This window comes from Uloborus diversus, chromosome 5, assembly GCF_026930045.1.
Source record: "Uloborus diversus isolate 005 chromosome 5, Udiv.v.3.1, whole genome shotgun sequence".
NCBI lineage: Eukaryota > Metazoa > Arthropoda > Arachnida > Araneae > Uloboridae > Uloborus > Uloborus diversus.
The window spans coordinates 131,192,396-131,216,218 of NC_072735.1; the positions used below are offsets into that span (position 1 = coordinate 131,192,396).

General features: G+C 34.9%; 1 protein-coding gene across 1 annotated transcript; it reads left to right on the forward strand.

Annotated features, from left to right (window-relative positions):
• The first annotated feature begins 19,626 nt into the window (after positions 1-19,626).
• On the forward strand, positions 19,627-23,307 carry LOC129223142 (uncharacterized). Its single transcript, XM_054857708.1, has 2 exons — positions 19,627-20,164; positions 20,336-23,307. Exons 1-2 carry the CDS (start codon positions 19,627-19,629, stop codon positions 23,305-23,307), a joined length of 3,510 nt encoding a protein of 1,169 aa, XP_054713683.1.
• The last annotated feature ends 516 nt before the right edge of the window (positions 23,308-23,823 follow it).

The following is a 23,823-nucleotide window of genomic DNA, read 5'->3' on the forward strand; positions in this document are numbered from 1 at the left end:
TCCGCTTTTCCTTTTAAAGAAGCATCCTTATGTACATATATTGATAATTCATAATTTCTCTTATCTGATTCCACAATTGCCATTATTGACTTCAGCTCATTTACTTATTTCGTAAACTTCGTTCACAATTATTTATAGATTTTCCGTTATTTTCAGATAACATTATATTACGTTTTTATGTTTATGTTTAGCCATGTTACTTTAGCTTTGGATGTGGTAATAATTTTGATTAAAAGAGCAATTTCTTGTACACTATGATACGGTAATCACATTTTTTAAACATAATTTTAGATCCAAAAGAATCATATTTTCCTTTTATTATAATGAAATATTTAATGTTATAAATTGTGTATCGGTAATCAGTATTATTTTAATTCGTTCAAAAGAAGCAGTAAAATTAATGACATCAGTCATGTAATCAGTTAAAGTAGAAATGTCATAAAAGCTTTACAGGTTCCTTTTGCAAAATTTCTATGCAATTATTAGAGATTTTTTGGTTGGAAGGCAGTGTCTCAGTCAGTGTAACCAGAAGGGGGGCTTACAGCCCTCCCCAGAATGCTGAGTTGAATGTTTTTTAAAACTGTTCTTCATTATTGAATAACACGTATTGGGGAAAACAAAGTGATTTTAATTAAAAAAGAAAAATCATAATACTGTCGGAGGAAAATCTTAATTTATTTTTAAAAGATCTTTGAATGAAAAATATTTAATAGTTACTTTTTATTGGTCAGTCAATTATCTCCCCTCCCCCATTCCTTTCCTTTTTTTCTAGTTCGACTGTAAATAAGAAAGTCTTCGAAATGCTACACTTCCGAAGCTCCCCCCCCCCCCACACACACGCACACCGAAAGCATTATGTATCATCTTAAATTTCGTTTCCAAATCTTCAATTCCGCAAAATTTTATAGGGACGCCCCCAAATGCCCAGTAAGTTCGAAAATTGCGTTTTTGGAGCTTTAATTTCGAAAACTTACCGGCTCTTGGGTTACAAAATATGGTATTACATTAGCGTTTTTAAGACGTCAATTAAGGAGAATATTCGGGCACGGGTCCCGAACCACCTTCCTCTAATTATATAAAATTAGGTTCTTTAGACTACACTTGCAAAAAAAAAAAAAAAAGCGGAATAGCCCCTGAATACAAAATATTCCTTCTGTTTAAGGACCATAATTTCGAAAAAAAAAATTCAGGGAAGAGCTCCAGAACCTCCTTTTCGTAAAATCTTCAAAATTTGTCGACAATTGCGTCTTTGAAACTTCAATTTCGAAAATTTGGAGGGGGAGGAATAATTGATTTCGATCTATTGAAAAAAAAAAAAACATCGGGGTCACTCCCTGAAGCTCCATTCCTTAACCAAAAGTCAATAAATATGGCGTACAATCGCGTTTTTAAAGCTTCAATTTCTAGAATTTTTAATGTGCTCCAAAAAAAAAAAAAAATTGCGCCACTATTGGAGGGTTGTTCTATGACTAATCACACCAAAAGCCGATGTAACAGAGGTAACAAAGTATTATCTTTTCTCCTCCGTGGCTCTATCTCTCTGTCGACTGCAGCCATTGATTTGTCGACCCCAAAACAATTTTTACTGTGTGTTATCTTAATTTTCAGTTGAAGTATATACCTTAAAAAACTTAGCTGATCCATTTTATTTTCTGATATTTTTGTAGTGACGATTTCCCCCTTATAAGACTTCAAAATGCATAATTTTACATCGTTTTTTGAAAATTTCCTCCGGGGGAGAACCCCCCGGACCCCGTAAATTTTAGAGAAATACATATTTTATTAAAAGGGAAACCCTGCACTACTCTTCTAATAAAATTCCCTCTCTTAAGGTCAATTTAAAAAAAAAGATAGCAGGTAAAAACATTATAATCCTAAGAAAGATAACTCCCCCCCCCCCAAAAAAAATACCACAAAACTCCCAAATAAAAATTTTAATGCCCCTCTCGTGGGAACACATATGCAAGAAATTTTGTAGTTAGTAATGAGCTATGACACGCGAAAACATTTTCTCCTCCCTTACTCCCCTCGTTGTATACATCTACAATGGGTAAATAGGTTCAGAAATATCATGCGCTCCTTTGAGGGGTCCAGTCCTGCCCTGCTTTTTACTGTCCATTGCCCCCTGAAAAAACTGTCTTTGTATCCATCCCTGTACACCCTCTACTTTTTTAACTTCGCGGCATCAAAGATAGCTTAAGTCTGAAATTACGTTTTTGTGATTTCAATTTCAAAACATTTTCGGAGAGAACCCCTCAAACGCAATGTTCACCCTCATTAAAGATCGTCTAAAAATTCCGATTTAAGACCTCAATTTTGAAAAAATTTCCAGGGAAAGTCCCCGAAATCCATGTTTTCAACTGATGTCATCAAAGTATGACAGACGAAGGCGTATTTAGGATTTCAATTTTGAATAATTTCCGCGAGTGTGCCCCATACTCTATTCCTGCCCATTATTATTAAAAAAAGTCTCTTTTTTATCTTTTAGGACTTGAATTTGTAAACATTATCGGAGGAGAATTCCCAATCTTCATCCCTGAAATCATCAAAGATGGTCTACATTACGGTTTCAGGACTTTAATTTCAAAAAAAATTCCGGAGAAAATGTTCTGAACAACTCATTTCCCACATCATTAATTTTGTTTTTAGAACCTAGTTTTTAAAAATATTCTGGAGGAGAACCTCTGAACTTAGCATTGCTCCAAAATTGCTGAAAAAACGTCTGAATTTTCGTTTTTCAGACTGTAATATGGAAAAAATTCCGGGCGAAATTTTCCGAAACCCAACCCTTCTAACTTCGCCTAAGATACTGCTTACTGTATTGCGTATTTGAAACATATTTCGAAAAATTTCTAAGAAGAGTCTCAAACCTCATTCCTTCCCCGTTTACTAACGTTGACTAAGATTTTCCTACAATCGTGTTTTGGACTTCAATTTCAAAAAACTTCCAGTTGAGCATACCCTCCCCTCCCCCCCCCCCCCCCCCCCCCAGAACACCCCTCTTTCTAACATCACCGAAAGAAGTAAAAAAAGAAAAACTTTCTCTCATTTCGACAAACGCGAGGGGGCACAAAAGCTTCAGTTATCCGAGGGCGCTGAAGATTATTTACACCTCTGATAGGAAATTCGTCAATTTTTAACCGACTTCAAAAAGGAGGCGGTTATCAATTCATACCGTATGTATGTTTTTTTTTTGTTTGTCCACTCATAGCGTCTCACCTAGTGAAGCGATTTTGATGATTCTTTTTTTAATGGATAGGGGATGGCTCAACTTAGGTCCCATTACTTTGTTTGACCATATTTGTTCATTAGAAAAAAAGTTATGGGCAAAAAACAGTAAATTTTATGCAATTTCCCTATTAAATGATTTTGTAGCGAAATTCGCACTTCTCATCCGTGGATAACGGTGGTTCAGTGGTAGAATTCTCGCCTCTCACACGAGCGACCCGGGTTCAAATCCCGACTAGGACAAAGTGAATTTTACTAAAATTTCGTTTCTACTGTTTCCCGTATTTTCTCGAATCTTCTATTAATTTTTGTATCTTTCTAAGTCTGGAAAGTTCCAGCACTTTCTCAAGTTGTATATAAGGAGATGTAACGTTCATTCGTGGTTCTGAATAAAGTTCTCGAGTTGAGACTAAAGAGTATTCGCTTCATTTGGCTTTCACATTGTCTTCGCTATCTTCATCTACGCGACAATAGGAAACTCACTGTTATAAAAGTTTGGTGCCATATAACAGTAACATTAATAGTAATTTTAATGATAATTTTGAATGAAGGCTTCTCTGAAGCAAGCATTAAATTTCTTCAAGGGATATTTCGATAATATGGAATCTGGCGCTGTCGTCTCATTTTTGGCGTAAATAATTTTATTTTAGTAACCCTGCTGATTTATAGTAACCCTATGTGAATTATCAAAATCTTCCTTTCTTCAGTGCTATTGCTCCATAGTAGGGGTAAACCTAACCTGGAAGCGAGGTGATGCAGTGATTAGGATCTGCTTAGCCTTCACAATGCTACCATTAGGTTTGACTCAACTACTCTGTAGTATTTTTATCGTTGCCGATAACAGATGATCGGGGCTATGTAAGAAAATACAGGATTGCATCATGAGCAACTTAGATGCTGTGGAATGTAAATTAGTTCGGAAAAACGTAATACTTAAATGGTTATAATTAAATTAACTACGCATGATTTCCAGAGAGGAACAAAGATAAGTTTTTAGTGCCAATCGCTTAAAGTTTAACGCGTGTCAATAGTTTTTTTTTTAGTATGGAACATTTTTAAGAAAAAAATGTGAAGTTTCGTGATGGTAACTTCTTATTATTTCTGAAATACCTACATTTACACTAAAAAGAATGAAATAAAAAAATTTTGAAAAAAAAATAGAACCAACTTCAAAATTGCTCTAAAAAGTGAAAAATAATTTTATTCTTTAAACACCATCGATAATGCTTTTAAACATAATTTTTGAAGTTGGCGCAAAAACGATAGATAAAATCATTCACAGCCATAACTCAAATACAACTGTAAATTTAACCAGGACCAGTTTTTTCACTATCACATACATTATGCATTGATGACAGCATATTTGAATACCGATATAAATGTTTCGTTCGTAATTTCGGATGCTTTTCTGAAAAAAAATATGAACGAAGCATGGTTACACTGGATTTTACGTTTTGTTTTTGCGCCAACTTCAAAAATTATGTTTAAAAGCATTATCGATGGTGTTTAAAGAATAAAATTATTTTTCACTTTTTAGAGCAATTTTGAAGTTGGTTCTATTTTTTTTTCAAAATTTTTTTTAATTTATGAGTTGAGCTTGGTGGAGGAGGGGGGGGGGGAGTTACGAAAATAGGGCAAGGCGCCGGTCAAGTATTTTTCCCGGTACATATTATCGACCCAGTACGCCACTGAAGATGACTGAAATTTTGGGATTTTAAAAAAAAATCCAAAGAGGTCAAAAAGAAAATTTTGGGTCCTAAAAATGTTTTTTTTTTCCCCAACACATTAAGGGGAAAATTTACTTTTTTTTTGCTTGAATGCCTAACTTGCGTCACTTGACAAAATTTTTATTTTTGAGGAAGACTGTGCAACGCCAGGCAATACAGCTAGTAATTAATATTTTAACTAACATAAGTAAAATACTTTTCATCTTTATCTTCTTTACTAATAATAAAGCTGAAAGTCTCTCTGTCCGGAGGATGTCTGGATGTCTGTGACGCGCATAGCGCCTAAACCGTTCGGCCGATTTTCATGAAATTTGGCACAAAGTTAGTATGTAGCATGGGGGTTTGCACCTCGAAGCGATTTTTCGAAAATTCGATGTGGTTCTTTTTCTATTCCAATTTTAAGAAAAAAAAATCATAAGATGGATGAGTAAATTACGAAATTATCATAACGTGGAACCGTAACATGGGCACAAGCCAATTGGCGAGATACGAAATTATTATAACGTGGAACCGTAAAATGGGTACAAGCCAACTGGCGAGAAAATTCACCATACATTATTTGTAAATATACAGGCGAATCAAAAGACCTTTTGATTTTTCTATTACGGGCAAAGCCGTGCGGGTATCACTAGTTTCAAATATTCGACAACTCAAGCTATGGTAATTTTTTAAGCACTTTTATTATACTTGGCCTGATTGTCTCGGAGTAATCTGAGGCTTGGCTTTGCTTATATCTCAGCAACTAGCCCACTTAGAGACTTCGAGATTTCAATAAGTGATTTGCTTAGTCATAAGGTACAACTTAACGCTGGAAAATTTAAATTTTAAAACAAAATTATCACTTCGGTTAGGATGGAAAACATCAAATTTCATTTAATTTCTCCATTAAATGTTTTAATATGAAACCCATTGTGACAAATTTTGATGCCTTGCGACAATAATATTAATAGTAATCATAATGAAAATTTTAAATCAAGGCTTCTCTGGAGATAAAAATTTTGTTTGAAAACGAAAAACTTTAAAATAACAGATTTTTTTAAAAAATACTAAGCACTTTTCATAATCCACTCAAAATGACAAAATAACTTTTCTTGGTCAGAAAGTACAATTTAACTATTCCTGTAGTTTTCAATTGCTCCAAGAAAAAGACTGCTCAAACGAAGAAAAGTGCGCTCAAGTCATTTCAAACTAAACTTTCCCATTAAGAAAAATATGCATGTTTCAACACTCAAATTTATGATTGAAAGCTAGATAATGATAAAACATTTTCTACATGACTTGAGCCGCACCTTTTTTCGTTTGAGCAGTCTTTTTCTTGGAATCATTGAAAACTACAGGAATACACTTAAATTGTCCTTTCTGACCCAGAAAAGTTATTTTGTCATTTTGAGTGCATTATGAAAAGTGCTTAGTATTTTTTTTTAAATTCTGTTATTTCTACTAAGACGTTATCTACACCTTAGGTTTCATGAAGAAGAGTCTATTCACTTCTAAATACAACTCATTTCTAATCCTAAATCATGCAAGACGTTATCTTCAGGTGATCAAAATTTGCACTATATATTAATCTTTTAGGTAAATCACATTCAAGCTGTACGTTAGGAGAAAAAAAAAAAAGTATCATTAAAAAGAATGTTAAACACAACGATCAACTTCATCGCGGTTTGTGAAATCTCCCATGAAAGTTTCCTGAACTTAGCATAGGTTAAGCTAAACTTTCACTGCATCAAGCGACAAGTAAATAGAGCAAATATTTTTCTATGCGTGATAAGAGGATTCTACTCTGGAAAGGAATTGAAGCGAAATGAAAAAATCCATTTGCTTAAAATAAAAACAATAACTACTCTTTATTGGAAACGGTTGAATAAAAATGCTCGAAATTAAGATCTTTTAACTTCGTTCCGTAACAATCGAGGGCGGATTCAGTTTCTGGTTTTTGGAGGATATCATTAATAAAACATGACCGCACAAATAGTTAAACGAGGGGCCGTATGAGTAATATGTTTTCGTGCACAAATAGAGTTCTGGGGCTCTCCTCGTGCAATTTATGGAATTTGAAGTCGAAACATGAGGGAAATGTTCGGACGCTTTTAGATGAGAGGGTCAAGAGCCCGTGATCCTTCCTCTGGATCTACGCTTAGTGACAACAGCCAGTGTAAGTAATAAAGCGTTGCAGAAACGCTGAAGTATGTTCTAAATAAAATATACGTGCAGTTTGGCAGTGACATAATTATTATTCTTAACTTGATATGTCGACACAAAATATAGCAGTTTGTTGAGAAAGGGACTCCTTAAAAACAGGCTCTAGTTCTCCAACAGCCAACAAAGTAAGAAAATCACAGCGGTATGCATAGTAGGGGAAACAAGAGAGACTAGACTCGATATATATATATATATATATATATATATATATATATATATATATATATATATATATATATATATATATATATATATATATATATATATATATATATATATATATATATATATATATATATATTAGAATAGTTAGAATTAAATAAAATATATGTATCTTTAAATAGTTTGCTATTTTACGCATTTTCTGGCTAAAAATAATAGCATGAGTCCAAGTAGAAATGGTACAAAAAATTATATTCCTCACGTCAGCAAATGGTTCAAGTGTGTCTAAATCTAGGGAGACTTGACCCAACACAACGGGAGACATGACCCACCTTCATAACTGTAAGAAAATTCATAGATACTGAAATAAAAAATGCAGGTTTGATGGTGTTTTTTATTTATTTTATTTTACTTTATTTTATTTTATTTATTTATTTTTATTTTTTTCTGAGCAATCACGATTGCTTATTGTCCTCACTTGACCGTCTTTGGCGTTCGGTTCCTTTTTCAACTTGGACCAGGAGCCTCTGCAGCACCACCGCTCACCGTCCTCTGCAGGCGCGGCTCCTTCAGTCCCGAGCTATCCGCTTCTCCTGGCCGGAGGCGTTCATGTCCTACACACACGCACGCTCACACACTCACACACATACAGACGCAAGACTTCACACACATACACTCACACACGCCTACGTGCATACACACAGGTCTACGCATACACATAAGCCTACACACACACACACAACTATGCACACGTAACCGCCCAGGAGGAGGGGCAGGCTTGGGGGGACAGGAACCGTTTCTAGAAACAATAACTCTAATGAGTACGGTCCTGTCGCAGTTCGTGATTGCGAAATACATAGTTTGAACTCAAAATTTCAGAATTCAAATTAATTTTCTTTTATTTATTTATTTATTTATTTATTTATTTGCTTTAATAAATGATACTTGAAGCGAATGAACAAGTTTTCACTAAGATAAATAAGATAAATAAATACCTTTGTGCTGAACAGTAAAGTAAGACAAAAGAACGTTAGAAGAAGCACAAATTTAGATGAAGTGTTACACATCTTTTTAAAATTAATCTTATTTCATATCAACAAAAAATTTTGAAAAAAAAATAGAACCAACTTCAAAATTGCTCTAAAACGTGAAAAATAATTTTATTCTTTAAACACCATCGATAATGCTTTTAAACATAATTTTTGAAGTTGGCGCAAAAACAAAACGTAAAATCCAGTGTAACCATGCTTCGTTCATATTTTTTTTTTAGAAAAGTATCCAAAGTTACGAACGAAACATTTATATTGCTATTCAAATATGCCGTCATCAATGCATAATGTATGTGATAGTGAAGAAACTGGTCCTGGTTAAATTTATAGTTGTATTTGAGTTATGGCTGTGAATGATTTTATCTATCGTTTTTGCGCCAACTTCAAAAATTATGTTTAAAAGCATTATCGATGGTGTTTAAAGAATAAAATTATTTTTCACGTTTTAGAGCAATTTTGAAGTTGGTTCTATTTTTTTTTCAAAATTTTTTTATTTCATTCTTTTTAGTGTAAATGTACATATTTCAGAAATAATATAGGAAGTTACCATCACAAAACTTCACATTTTTTTCTTAAAAATATTCCATACTAAAAAAAAAAACTTTTGACACGCGTTAAACTTTAAGCGATTGGCACTAAAAACTTATCTTTGTTCCTCTCTGGAAATCATGCGTAGTTAATTTAATTATAACCATTTAAGTATTACGTTTTTCCTGACTAATCTATATTCCACAGCATCTAAGTTGCTCATGATGCAATCCTGTATTTTCTTACTTAGCCCCGATCATCTGTTATCGGCATAGATGATAATGATAAAAATACTACAGAGTAGTTGAGTCAAACCTAATGATAGCATTGTGAAGGCTAAGCAGATCCTAATCACTGCATCACCTCGCTTCCAGGTTAGGTTTACCCCTACTATGGAGCAATAGCACTGAAGAAAGGAAGATTTTGATAATTCACATAGGGTTACTATAAATCAGCAGGGTTACTAAAATAAAATTATTTACGCCAAAAATGAGCCGACAGCGCTAGATTCCCCATTATCGAAATATCCCTTGAAGAAATTTGATGCTTGCTTCAGAGAAGCCTTTATTCAAAATTATCATTACAATTACTATTAATGTTACTGTTATATGGCACCAAACTTTTATAACAATGAGTTTCATATTGTCGCGTAGATGAAGGTAGCGAAGACAATGTGAAAGCCAAATGAAGCGAATACTCGTTAGTCTCAACTCGAGATCTTGATTCAGAACCACGAATGAACGTTACATCTCCTTATATACAACTTGAGAAAGTGCTGGAACTTTCCAGACTTGGAAAGATACAGAAATTAATAGAAGATTTGAGAAAATACGGGAAACAGTAGAAACGAAATTTTAGTAAAATTCACTTTGTCCTAGTCGGGATTTGAACCCGGGTCGCTCGTGTGGGAGGCGAGAATTCTACCACTGAGCCACCGTTATCCACGGATGAAAAGTGCGAACTTCGCTACAATATCATTTTAATCATTTAATAGGGAAATTGCATAAAGTTTACTGTTTTTTGCCCATAACTTTTTTTCTAAAGAACAAATATGGTCAAACAAAGTAATGGGACCTAAGTTGAGCCATCCCCTATCCATTAAAAAAAGAATCATCAAAATCGGTTCACTGGGTGAGACGCTATGAGTGGACAAACAAACAAAAAAAAAAACATACATACGGTATGAATTGATAACCGCCTCCTTTTTGAAGTCGGTTAAAAACTTCATCGGCTCAGACCTAAACAATAGTTCAGTTATTTTATTAAGTAACAAATCATTGCGCTTAAATATTATCAGTATATTTTAGTTATTTGTCAAATAAAAACAATTTATTAGACCAAAATATTTTAACTATTCATTAAGTTAAAAAAAATCTGGCCTTCATATTCACAATATTAGAGTTATTGCTTGAATAAAATAAAATCAGTAAGGCCTAAATGGAAAAATGTTTTGCTGATCATAAACAAAAATTCATCGAAAAAACATCAAATTATTCTTTGGGTCAAATCTCCTTAGTTAGCTTGGGTCAAACTCCCTAGGTAACTTTATTTTATTACCTTAAATTTTTATTAACTTAGCTCAATAGAGTCAAATCATTAATTAGTTCTAAATCATAATATTTTAGCTATTCATTAACAAAAATTCATTGAAAACACATCAAATTAACAAAAACATCAAGCTAGCCTTTGGATCAAGTTTCCCTAGTCAACTTGGATTAAAGCTCCTTAAGTAGCTTTCTATTGTTTACCTTTATTTTTTAGCAACTTAGATTAAAGCTATATAAAACTACTGTATATCAATATATAGCTAGAAAAGTGACTAAAACACATATATACTTTTGGAATTAATTTCCCTCAAAACTAGAGGATAAAAAATCTAAAAAGTTCTAAAATCTTCAAAATTTACTTGAATGGTGCAGTATCATTTAGCACTGAATTTCTTGAAAACCACTGATAATTCTCAAATGGCTTGTCATTGCAAAATACTGTTGTGTGACTGGTCAACCAATAAAAAGACTAAAATGTTGCCTAAATATCATTTTCATGGAAAAAAAATCCCCATGGGTCAGGTCTCCCTATGGGTCAAACCTCCCTAGTTTCCCCTATATGTTAGTTACTGTCGTTTCAAACGATATGTGATGTACTCTTCGTATGAGCGAAGCACAAATTTGCAAAGAATCTAGTCTGAATTCAAATTGAAAACGGGGGATTCTAAAAATTTTAAGAGTTCAAAAATGTATGCAAAACTAAAACCGTGAAATTGAAAGACAACAGTATTTATTAACGTTCTACTCTGTCGCAATTTTGAACACCCCTCCCCATCCCGAAATAGGTCTTATGGCTATACTAGAAAAAAAAAGTAAAATTTCAAATTCTTTTTTATTTAAGGCAGGGGTACTCAACTCATCCTTTGGCACAAAAAAATAAATAAATAAATAAATAAAATAAAAACATCGAGAAAGATCAATATCAATCAAACCTGTTTGATTGATATCAAATCAATGCGTATATAATGAGAAGTTTTGTTAGCTTTCTGAAAATAAGAAAGTTGGAATTTAACAAATTTCTGAAACAAATGAATGTTATTGAATATGCTTCCTCACCTGAAGCTCCATGATCTTCATTTTTAAAAATAATTCCCACAAAATGCTATCACTTTTTATACAAAACAAACCTTTAGTTCCCTGAGAATATGCCATATGTATTCCAGCCACTATCAGATCATTTATCAATTCTATTCAAAAGTGTATAAGTGCAATAGTGAGAATACTAAACAGCATGACACTTACCTTGGTTAACACGCGTCAAATGAACGGAAATCCTGGAAATGAATTGTTAAAACATTTGACACTTTTTGTGTCCCCACGACAGTGCATAACCCAAATTTCAAAGCGAAAAACACGGAGAGAAAAACTTTTGTGAACAAGAGTCAAATTCAATGTCACGAAGAATGGAAACGAGTTTTCGTTTCTATTGCTAAAAGCGGTAATATTTACTTAGAAAGTCCCAGAAGTTTGCTAATGTATTTAAATAGCTGGCAACGTTGACGCCGGCAAAGGGTTGCACTTGCACTCTTCTGGCTTTTGAATTTGCATCCGACATATTTCAAAATTTGCTTCTAAAATAAAAAATAAATTAATTAAATTAAAAAAAAAAGTTTAAAAAGATTTTTTTTTTTTTTTTTTTTTTTTTTGAGCGACCATGAATTTTTTATTAAACTCACTTGACATAGGTTGATGTTGCTTTGACTTTTCAGATTACCATGACGACGAGAGTAAGTCTAGCTTGCTGTTTTAATATTTATTAAGACGACAAATCATCTCTTTCTATTAACACCTCAAAAGATTGCCCAAAAGAGTGTTTTTACAATTTCCATTTCGAAGATTTTCCGTGGCTTCCGCCGATGATCTCCTATACCAGGGCTCTCCAACTTACGGCCCACGGGCCAAATCTGGCTCGCGAGCATATATTTTCCGTTCCGCGGGATGATTGTTAACGGAAAAAAAAATTTTGTTTGAAATTTGATTTTTTTTTTTTTTCTTTTTACGCATTTTGAAAAAAAAAGTAAGCCAAGAAAATCTGAGCATGATCGTAACCAGAGGGGTGGGGGCAAGAAGGGGCAACTAAATCATCTGAATTGAAATATTGTTGAATTGTTGGTCCTCCTTGCCTCCAAAAATTTACAATGTGGCCCTTGAGCAAAAAAGGTAGGAGACCCCTGCCTTTAACCTTTCTTTTGACGTTACCAGAGATATCTTAAATTTGGTGTTTTAAGACTTGTAACTTTTAGTTGACACTTTGCTTCTAAGTTGCACATAAAAAGTTCTCAGTATTAAACGTATACTGCCGTGGGCAGGTAAACGGCAGTACCTGCAGAAATGAGTTTTTTAAATATTTAAAGAAACGTGTTTTGGATTCAACACTAACAATAGAGAAATGTTAGAATTAGACGATTTTTTGCCTTTTTTTTTTCATCGGATACCAAATAAGCAACTTTGTGCAATGATGCTAACGTACAATAGATGCCAAAAATGTGAAAAATTGAAAAATAAAAAATTTGCGCTTACTGCCCTTTACCTGCCCACGGCAGTATAGTAGTCATTTATGATAATTCTCACCCTTTTTGTGCTTAAAAAAATAATAAAACTTGATCAATCTTAAAGAGATATGAATGGGACGACAGTATCAAGTCTTTGCTTCACCTCGGAAAAATGGAAGATCTAATTTTGATGCTCCTCCCCCCCCCTCCCAAAAAAAAATTACAAAAAAAAAATTAGGTAGTGGGAGAGGGACGCTGAATTTGGTTATAATGAGCCCCCTCCAAAATACCAACATATATACGCCGCTGAGGCTCTAAAGCAGGCACCTTTTTTTCCTCCAAACAGTGAGTGTTTTGGTTTGAAAATTTCGAACTTACTTTCGACGAAAAAGATGACATTTTTCGAGAAATCCATTGTTTATTATTTTTTATTTATTAATTTTTTATTATTATTATAATTTTTTTTTTTTTTTTTTTTTTTTTTTGAATAGCAAACTCGATTCATTTCATTTTGTTGCTTTCTCGAAATGCGTGGATTTCTTTCTTGGTCGTCTTCCTTTCATACCAGCGATATGCATAACATTTTTTAGTTAGGGATACCCCGATCTTAAATTTTTGTGAGAACGGAAATTCTCAATTTGCGAATGGAATTCCAAATTTGGCCGAACATGATAATTTTGCCGAATACAACTCCAAATTTTGCCGCATTGAGATATTTTTGCCGAACCGCCTGACAAAATTTGTCGAATAAGAAAATTTGTGAAAGGTCACATCCAGAGGTGCGTATCCTACCACCCCAAGAGCAAGCGCGCTCCCCCTAAATATCCCCAATAGCTTGACCCCCAAAAAAGAGAAAAACATCCCTCAAAACAACGTTAATAAAAATTTTCAGTGGCGCAGCTTGTGCCATGACCTCCCCCTCCTTCTCTAGGTTGGTACCTCTGGTCACATCGACCTCCAGTGACCTACTATCAGATTACCCCTGCTTACAGTCTGATGTGTTACAATCTTTCCTGATACTGATTCAATATTAGCAGCTAGCATCTTTGCTCTTCCTGTTGGATTTTCTGGAGAATGTTTGACCACTTGGCGTCATTCTCTTACCGTCAGCATGCTTGGTCTTCGTGATCTTTCTTTGTTATCAACAACACTAATTTCTTTTTTCTTTTTAAAAATGTTACGAACTGCACACAACCACACATTCAACATGTTTCATTTCACGGAATGTTTTCCCACTATGAAGCCAGGTAAACAATCTGCTCCCTTTTCGTAATTGAAAACTCTTTCGTTTTTGGTGCCATGCCAGGAAAATTTCACACAAACAGTTTTGAACTAAATGTCTACACAGGAAACGGGCTTCTTTTATGTGCCCTTGACACGTGTGAGAGTGTCCTTGAAAGTCTAACGACTTCACGTCCTAATTTGCATGTTTCGGTTTTTGTTCTAATACTTTTTTTGCAATGCGAATTTTGTTGTTTTGATTTCTTTATCTTTATCTTTACTAATAATAAAGTTGAAAGTCTCTCTGTCTCGATGTCTGTAGGATGTCTGGATGTCTGTAGGATGTCTGGATCTCTGTGACGCGCATAGCGCCTAGACCGTTCGGCCGATTTTCATGAAATTTGGCACAAAGTTAGTTTGTGGCATGGGAGTGTGCACCTCGAAGCGATTTTTCGAAAATTCGATTTGTTCTTTTTCAATTCCAATTTTAAGAACAAAATTTTCATAAGATGGACGAGTAAATTACGAAGTTATCATAACGTGTAAGCGTAACATGGGCACAAGCCAATTGGCGAGATACGAAATTATCATAACGTGGAACCGTAACATGGGTACAAGCCAATTCGCGAGAAAATTCACCATACACTATTTGTAAATATACAGGCGAACCAAAAGACCTTTTTTTCTATTACGGGCACAACCTTGCGGGTACCACTAGTTAAAAATAAAATAATTTGAATTTTTTTTTCTTTCTTTTTTCTTTTTTTTTCATGTAAAAAATGTTATGATTGATTACTTAGGTTTGTGATTTGTTTAATTTTATTGACTTGAAAACAAAATTTCATATTGCTCTAATACATTTTTCTTTTTTTTTTTTTTTTTTGCCAACTATAGGCAAGTATTTATTAGGGATGTGTCGTTCATGAACAAACGGGTCAAAAAGAATGAATCCTTAAAATGAACGGATCCGTTCGTTCACCTAAAATATGAACGACCGTTCGTTTGAACGGTGAGCAGTTTGGAACATTGTATTGATGCACTTTTTTTTTCGAATTACCTTTTTTTTTAATTTTTAACTCTTAATCAATCTCAAATTGCCTTTTTCTCAGTGCAGTACAATATATTCATTTCGAACCTTTTACTTTCGCTTTAATCATCTTTTTTTTTAAATCGTAGCAGTTCATTTGCAATTTTCCAATGTATCCATTAGTAATGTTTTGTATAACTTGTTTGGGTTACTAACAAAATGTTTGGACTTTCCCAGGAGTGCAAGTGAACTCAAGTAAAATTATTTGAAGACAGCGTGCAATTTTCGGAAGCTAGACCCAACCGTAAAAACTCTTTAAATATGCAGACAAAAATCATTGAAATAGTTGAAAAAAACCATTTTAAAAGTTTTTTATTATTATTATTTTTTAATGCAATATTTCAGTTTTAGAATGTCCTGGACCAAAATTTTCAGAAATTTCGGATTACAAACACCTCTGGACTTTCCATTTGCTTCCTGTCCCATGCACCAGCTAAAATTCTTCTCGCGCTTTCCATTGACAAAATTATTTCTTTAAATAGCTTTTAACACTTTTCTGGCAATCGTTTTGTCTTCTATAATACTCAACTACCGTCTATATTGGGGCCGTGGTAGCCTGATCGGTAAGGCATTGGACTCGGGGCCGGAGGGCCTCGGGTTCGATCCTTGCTGGTCGAAGACCCACCGTCGTCATTAATGGGGACTGGGCGACGTTAAATATGCTCGTGGTCTCAATGTCCTCCAAGTGAAACGATACCTCTGGGGATGCTAGCACCAGGTAGCTATTAGCTCTTGGACTAGTTCTAAATTCTCATTAACTGCTCGATCCGGTGATGGTGCTGCCATCTATCGGTATATAAAATAATGGAGGCAAGGCACTTAGTATGCAGCCCTCGACATAAATGCAGTTGAAGTCAGTTGTGACTCTGAATCGAATCGAACCGTCTATATTGATTTGGCTTTATTTTTAACTTGCTGGGCGACTTCCAAGTCGCTTATTTTATATTCAACTAGTGGTACCCGCACGGCTTTGCCCGTAATAGAAAATTAAAAGGTTTTTTGGTTCGCCTGTATATTTACATATAATGTATGGTGAATTTTCTCGCCAATTGGCTTGGTTACGGTTTCACGTAATGATAATTTCGTTTTTTTCTCGTCCATCTTATGAGAATTTTGTTCTTAAAATTGGAATAGAAAAAGAACCACATCGAATTTTCGAAAAATCGCTTCGAGGTGCACACCCCCATGCTACAAACTAACTTTGTGCCAAATTTCATGAAAATCGGCGGAACGGTCTAGGCGCTATGCGAGTTACAGAGATCCTGACAGATAGAGATCCTGACAGACTTTCAGCTTTATTATTAGTAATAATAATAATAATTTCATGAAAATCGGTCGAACGGTCTAGGCGCTATGCGCGTCACAGAGATCCTGACAGACAGAGATCCTGACAGCCTTTCGGCTTTATTATTAGTAAAGATATCCAAAAATGTTTATTAAATATTATTACTTCTAATTCCCCCCCCCCACCCCCCATTAAACAGTGTTGCGGTTTTTTTTTTTTTTTCTTTTTTTCTGTTCTCATTGGCACTGTGAAATATATAATGTTGAAGCTCTTTAATATTTAGGTGAGTCATTTTTTACTTCCTTTTACAAAAAAGGAAGTAGTGTTCGCGAAAAAATTTTCACTCAGAAATCGGCCTTAATTTCCATTTTGCTCACTCCTGAATACATACATACGGACGTCACGAGAAAAGCCTTTGTAATTAACTCGGGGAATGTCAAAATGGATACTTCGAGTTTTTATACGTTCTTAGGCACTTATCCGCGTGTGGTCAGTTTGAAAAAAAAATACTCAATATTAATTCGGGGCTGAGCAAAATGGAAATTAAGGCCGAATTTTGAGTGAAATTTTTTTTTGCGAATACAATACTTCTTTTTTTTTTTTTTTGAGCAATCACGATTGCTTATTGCTTTCATTTCACCGTCCTTGATGTTGTGATTCCTTTTTCAGCCTGGACCAGGGACACCAGCACCACCGCCCACCGGCCTCTGCAGACGCGGCTCCGAGCACTGCCTCCTATATAATCCGTTTCTCCTGGTCGATGGCGTCCATGTCCTACACACACACGCACACACACACACACATGCACACACACACACACACATGCACACACACACACACATACACACACAAGCCTTTACACACATACACACACGCTTACGTGCATACACACAGGTCAACACACACACACACAAGCCTACACATGTACGCACGCGCGCCTAAACACACACGCCTGCACACACACACTATACACACGTAACCGCCCAGGAGGAGGGGTAGGCTTGGGGGGACAAGAGCTGTTTCTAGAAACAATAGCCCCGAATGAGTAAGGCCCTGTCGCAACTCGTGAATGCGAAAAATATAATTTGAATTCAAAGTTTCAGAATTCAAATTAATTTACTTTTTTTTTTTTTTTTTTGTAAAAGGAAGTAAAAGGGGTAAGGTTAAAGAAATTCTGAAAGGAAGTCTGTGGCGGGCTTAAGTCCAGGAGACTCCATAGCACCGACAGCCTTGAAATTTTTGTACAAAATGACTTCGATCCCCTGTGGTTTGCACCTGGGGTTTTATTTTTTAAATGTCGAATTAGTTTTCTTGGTAATTAATTTTTTAAACTCAAATTTTGCGTAAATTGCCTATTAAAGGGCTGAAAATTACTTGCCCATATTAATATTATATATTATTAGAAAGGGTGGCGTTTTACGTAATTTGTGTCAATGCTCTAATTTAATTACGGCGGGAGTCATTTGCGTTTTCAGCAAATAACTCTAGTATATGTAACTTGTACATGTAACTTCTTGTATTTTTTAGGCTTTGCTGAAATTTAGGTACTACTTTCTTCATTAAATCTATCAGTAAAAAGTGAAGGAATTATCCCACAGTTTTCTTTTTGACACCACTGGAAAGAGCAGTTTTTTTTTACTCCAGATCTAACTCCAGCTATGGTCGAAAAACTAAGCTTCTATCTAGAATGGAAAAAAAAAAAAGTTACAAGCCGTTTTAATCAAGTTTGAAAAATTTTATCTCCATTCAAATTATTGATGCTTTATTTGGCGTTGCCATGGTTACGTCTTTTAGATTATTTTTTTCTCTTCTTTCTTATTCACAAATTTTAAGGGATTCGATTTTAACGGAAAACCTTAGGCTCAACTCAATTCAAGCCCCGAGCTAAAGGGCAAAATATATTACCAGAGACCACGGATATGAAAGCGACTTATCAAGCGTACAAAGCTAAAGTTTTGCAATGATCAGGAGTCCCTTTTAGCCCTTTCGGCTCGGCAAATTTTTATACAAGTTATTTTTAAACTCGGGAAGAGGTGCTTTTTGTTCCAAAGGGATACTCATAATGCGTTTTTAATGTTTCTTTTTAATTCACGATTTAAATCTTTACGAATCAAATAAGATTGCGGTGAGCGTTAACGAGCAAAGGACGGAACCTCTTAGTGTAGTAAAATTTAATAACTTAGTTTTGTGACTTACTGAAATGGAACCTGTGATTTTTGAAATAGGAAAAATATCTTTCCATTCCTATCTTACCAAACGAACTATAATTGTTTGATACATCTCAACCTGAATTAAGTAATTTTTGTTAGAAACTGAAGTGAAGAGAGGTCCAATTGAATGATAGATGTGTGCACGAGAAATCATTAGAACACTGAAAAATAAAATTAAAATCAGTTGGAGTTTAAAAATGGTGTTGTAATGCACAAATGTTTTTGGCTCTGTAGTTTTCTGGTAGTTTAGCAAAATAAATGTCCTTTTTATGAAGAAAAGGTGAACTTCTTGGATTCCAGCACCACGCATTATTTAATGCAGTCCTGATAAAATAACTCATTGTTAGAATTTGAGTTTGTATGCAACATAATTTTGGCGTCCGTGACAGGACACGTGCTTGAAACTTGTATAAGAAGATGGATTTAACTACATTGAAAGCTCAGAGAAAAGGACTGAGGGCGTCTTTTACCCTCAGTATGAAAAAAATTGAAGCTGAACTTTTGAAGGAAATTACTGGTTCGGATGAACTTTTAATTTTAAGAAATCAGATTTCTGACAAATTCAAGCGGCTAGATGATTGTCAGAGCATAATATCTGAGCTGTTGTTGAAAGATAAAAATGCCGAGGAGGCTTATTATGAAGATTGTGAAGAAGCAGAAAATTATCGGGACAAGTTTATTCAAATTTGCTCTCTGCTTGATTTAAAATTTGAAAATGTTCAGCGTAATGGGAACATTAGTAAGCGCAACTTTAAGCTTCCGACGATAGAACTTAAAAGGTTTAACGGCGAAGCAAGAGAATTTTTAAATTTTTGGAGCCAATTCAAGAAAATCCATGAGGACAAGGGCATTGATAATGAAGATAAAATGCAATATTTAATTCAATCGATGGAACCTGGTTCGAAGGCAGAAAGATTAGTGCTGAGTTTCCCTGCTACCGGAGAAAATTATAGTAAAGCAATACAGCAGTTAAAGGAAAGATTTGGCCGTGATGATCTGCTGGTGCAAGTATATGTTCGAGATTTATTGAGATTAGTTATGAAAAATTCTGCCGCAGGACGGGGGAAAGCTGATCTTCCATCCCTCTATGACGAATTGGAAGGAAAACTTCGTGCGTTGGAAACTCTTGGACGGACCAAAGAGAAGTATGGAGATTTCTTGACACCTTTGGTTGAGAGCTGTCTGCCGGAAGAAGTTTTAGTAACGTGGGAAAGAAGCCGTAACCATGATCTAACCGAAGATAAGAACTGTCGCACTTTAGAGCAGTTAATGAACTTTCTTCGCCAAGAAGTTAATGGAGAAGAAATGGTTCGCCTCGCAAGAACTGGCTTCGGCACGAACTCAAATTTGCGCAAACGAGAGCCCACAACTGAGAAGGAAAGCGACCTAGCGACAGCTGCAGCGTTAGTAAGTACTGAGAAAAAGGGTAAGCGATTTGAAAGTTGTATTTTTTGTGGAAAAAGTCATCCAAGTAAAAGATGTTTCATTGCAAAAAAGATGACTGTAAATGAAAAACAAAAAATATTGTTAAAAAAGGGCGTTTGTTTTATATGTTTTAATTCAAATCATATTAGTAAATATTGTAATGTAAAAAGAGAGTTAAAATGCAATGGTTGTGGGGAACCGCATTTTTGTGTAATGTGTCCAAAGCTAGAAGACAAAAGTTGTGAGTCTAAAGATGTAGTTTCTAAGTCTGAAAATTCTCTCTCTAACTTTGATAAAACTCAAACCGTATTTTTGCAAACTCTGTGTGTTCGGATTAAATGTAATAATCGAGAAAAAATAATTCGGGCTTTGGCAGATTCTGGTAGTCAAAGTAGTTATGTAAGTCAGAAAGTTTTGTCTGAGCTGAAAGCAACTCCACTTCGTGAAGAAACAGTGATTCACTCGTTATTTGGGGGGAGGGAAACGAACCCAAAACGGCATAAGATATTCACTGTTGAAGTGAGGGGTTTGAAAGGGTCTTTTGCTTGTAGTTTTGAAGCTCTTTCTGAAAGGAAAATTTGTAGTTTTATACCAAAAGTTAGCAATCCTTATATTTTGAATGAATTAAAGAAAAAGAATATTGAAGTTTCTGATTCCCTTTGTAAAATGAAAGAAATTGATCTTTTAATAGGGGCAGATGTTTTAGGAAAATTGCTGACGGGACGTTCAGTAGATTTAGAATCCGGCCTTACTGCCGTAGAAATGAAGCTTGGGTGGACTGTTATGGGTAAGCAGAACACAAATGAGAAAGATGATGTTTTCAGAACATTATCGATGCATGCTAAAAATATTCCTTTGAATGAATTGGGGGAACTTGAAAGTATAGGAATAACAGATCCCACTTGCAATGTTAATAAGAAAGCATGCATAGGAGAACATTTAGCTGAATTTGAGGATAAATTGAAAATTCTTCCTTGTGGAAGATATGAAGTAGAGCTTCCTTGGAAGTATGATTTTTCGAACTTACCAGATAATAAGGATTTAGCCTGGAAAGGGAACGAAAAAATTATTAAGTCAAAATGTAGTAATTTGCTTGAGAATTACCAAAATGTATTCAAAGAATGGGAAAACTTGAATATTATTGAGCGCGTACCAGATTCGGAATTAGAGAATAAGTGCCACTATCTACCACATAGGCCTGTTATAAAAATCGATAGTAAGACCACAAAAGTTCGGCCTGTTTTTGATGCTTCAGCATCCCAGAGAGGTAAGCCTTCTTTGAATGAATGCTTGTTTAAAGGAATGAACCTCATTGAACTAATACCTGATATTGATAGATTGAGGTTGCATCCTATAGGGTTGAGTGTAAGCATTGAAAAGGCATACAGCCTTCCTGAATATGAGATTGCACAGAAGTTGGAAAGTTCTTTCTTTGTGGACAATTGTGTAACAGGGGTTCATAATACCGAAGAAGAAGCGAAGTTCATCGAACAATCGCAACTTATTATGTCAAAGGGATGTTTTAACTTGCGAGGGTTTGAAAGCAATGTAGCTTCTGAAAATGTTACGAAGCATTCAGGGGAAGCGTCTATTTTAGGAATTTTATGGAACTTGGATAATGACACTCTAAGGTGTAATATAAATATAGAAGCATTGACTTGTGAAACAAAAATTACAAAGCGTTTAATTTTATCTACAGTGCAAGAGATTTTTGATCCTATCGGCTTATTAAGCCCTACTACATTGCTTCCTAAACTGATACTGCAAGATGCTTCGAAGTTAAAACATTCTTGGGATTTAGAACTACCCCCTGATATTGTAAATAAATTTTTGAAATGTTTCAAGGAAATTGCATTGTCAAATAACGTAACTTTGCCATGCTACATAATAATCAATTCTACAACAGAACAGTATGTATTTGTGGATGCTTCTAAAGAAGCTTACGTGGCGTGCGTCTACGATCGTTCAGTAGTGGAAATTGAAGTTGAAATATATCTCGTTAGGTCTAAAACTAGAGTAGATCCACTAAAATCACTGAGTATTCCTCGGGTAGAGCTTATCGCTTGCTGCATAGGTGCTAGACTTTTGCAAGAAAAATGGAAATTGACTCAGCCTGAGTTGTGGAAACATATTTTTGGAACAATGAATATAGCTGATGTATTGTCGCGAGAATTCAGCCCTAAACAATTCTTTGACTTCAAACGGTGGGAATTACCGACCTGGCTGAAGTTGGCGCCAGAAAAGTGGCTATTAAGTGAAGTAGATTGGGGACCAGAAGTAGACGCGAAGAGAAAAATATTAGCAATTACCACTATTGATCTGAATCTGGACGCACCGCTTTTGCCTCCAAAGTTGGTTCGTATTGTTAATGAATTACTAAAACGAACTCCTGGTAAATCAGTGTTGAATTATGAAGAGTTGAACGCATTGATATGTGATTGTGAATTAGTAATTAATTCAAGGCCTCTAACATATGTGTCAGAAAACCCTCAGGAGTTGATTCCTCTCACACTTGCAATGTTCCTTATTGAAAACTGTAGTTCGGATGTTACAGATATTGGTCATGTGGATTTGCAAAGTCTAAAAAAGAGAAAAAGATATAGATATAAGCTGTTCAATGATTTAAGACAGCGTTTCAGAAAAGAATATTTAGGCCAATTTATTCAAAAACACAATGAGAGGCCAACCCGAGAGCCAAGATTTGCAGAAATTGTTTCAATTGGCGACGATAATAAGAAACGCGTGTTTTCGCCTTTGGCGAAAATTATTAAATTGATTCCTGGACGAGATAAAAGGGTTCGCGCTGTTAGGCTCAAAACTCAAAATGGGATTTTTGTTCGTCCAGTGGAACGTGTTTACTCATTGGAGATACGTGCTGCTGATGATGAGGCGGTTGCAATTGCCGACAAAGGCATGAGTGAGATGGAGTCAAATCCTGAGGAATTTGTTCAGAAGACTTCGGTTGTTAAAAAGTGTTATCCTGATATTGTTCTAGAAAAATATACCAGATCTGGAAAGTGTGTGAAAGTACCAAAAACACTGGATCGTTTAAATAATGAGTGTCACATGTTTGAGACCCTTCCCAGAGTCTCAAAGGGGGGAGGTATGTTAGAAACTGAAGTGAAGAGAGGTCCAATTGAATGATAGATGTGTGCACGAGAAATCATTAGAACACTGAAAAATAAAATTAAAATCAGTTGGAGTTTAAAAATGGTGTTGTAATGCACAAATGTTTTTGGCTCTGTAGTTTTCTGGTAGTTTAGCAAAATAAATGTCCTTTTTATGAAGAAAAGGTGAACTTCTTGGATTCCAGCACCACGCATTATTTAATGCAGTCCTGATAAAATAACTCATTGTTAGAATTTGAGTTTGTATGCAACAATTTTGATTCATTTTTCATAGGCTTTTTTTTTTTTTTTTTTTTTTTTTTTTTTTACTTTTAGATGATTTTTCAGTTAGTTTTCCCTAAAATTATTACTGATCAAATGAAACGTTTCGAACGTACGTGAGTATGTTTTGCAGAGTATGTCTAGCAGAGCATTTTTTAAACTTTTTTAAATGAACGAAGTCGTTCAGATGAACGTGTTGAATGAACGGATCAAAAGAATGAACGATCCTCTGATGAACGGATCCTATAGAAAATGTTCTGGCAAGATATTT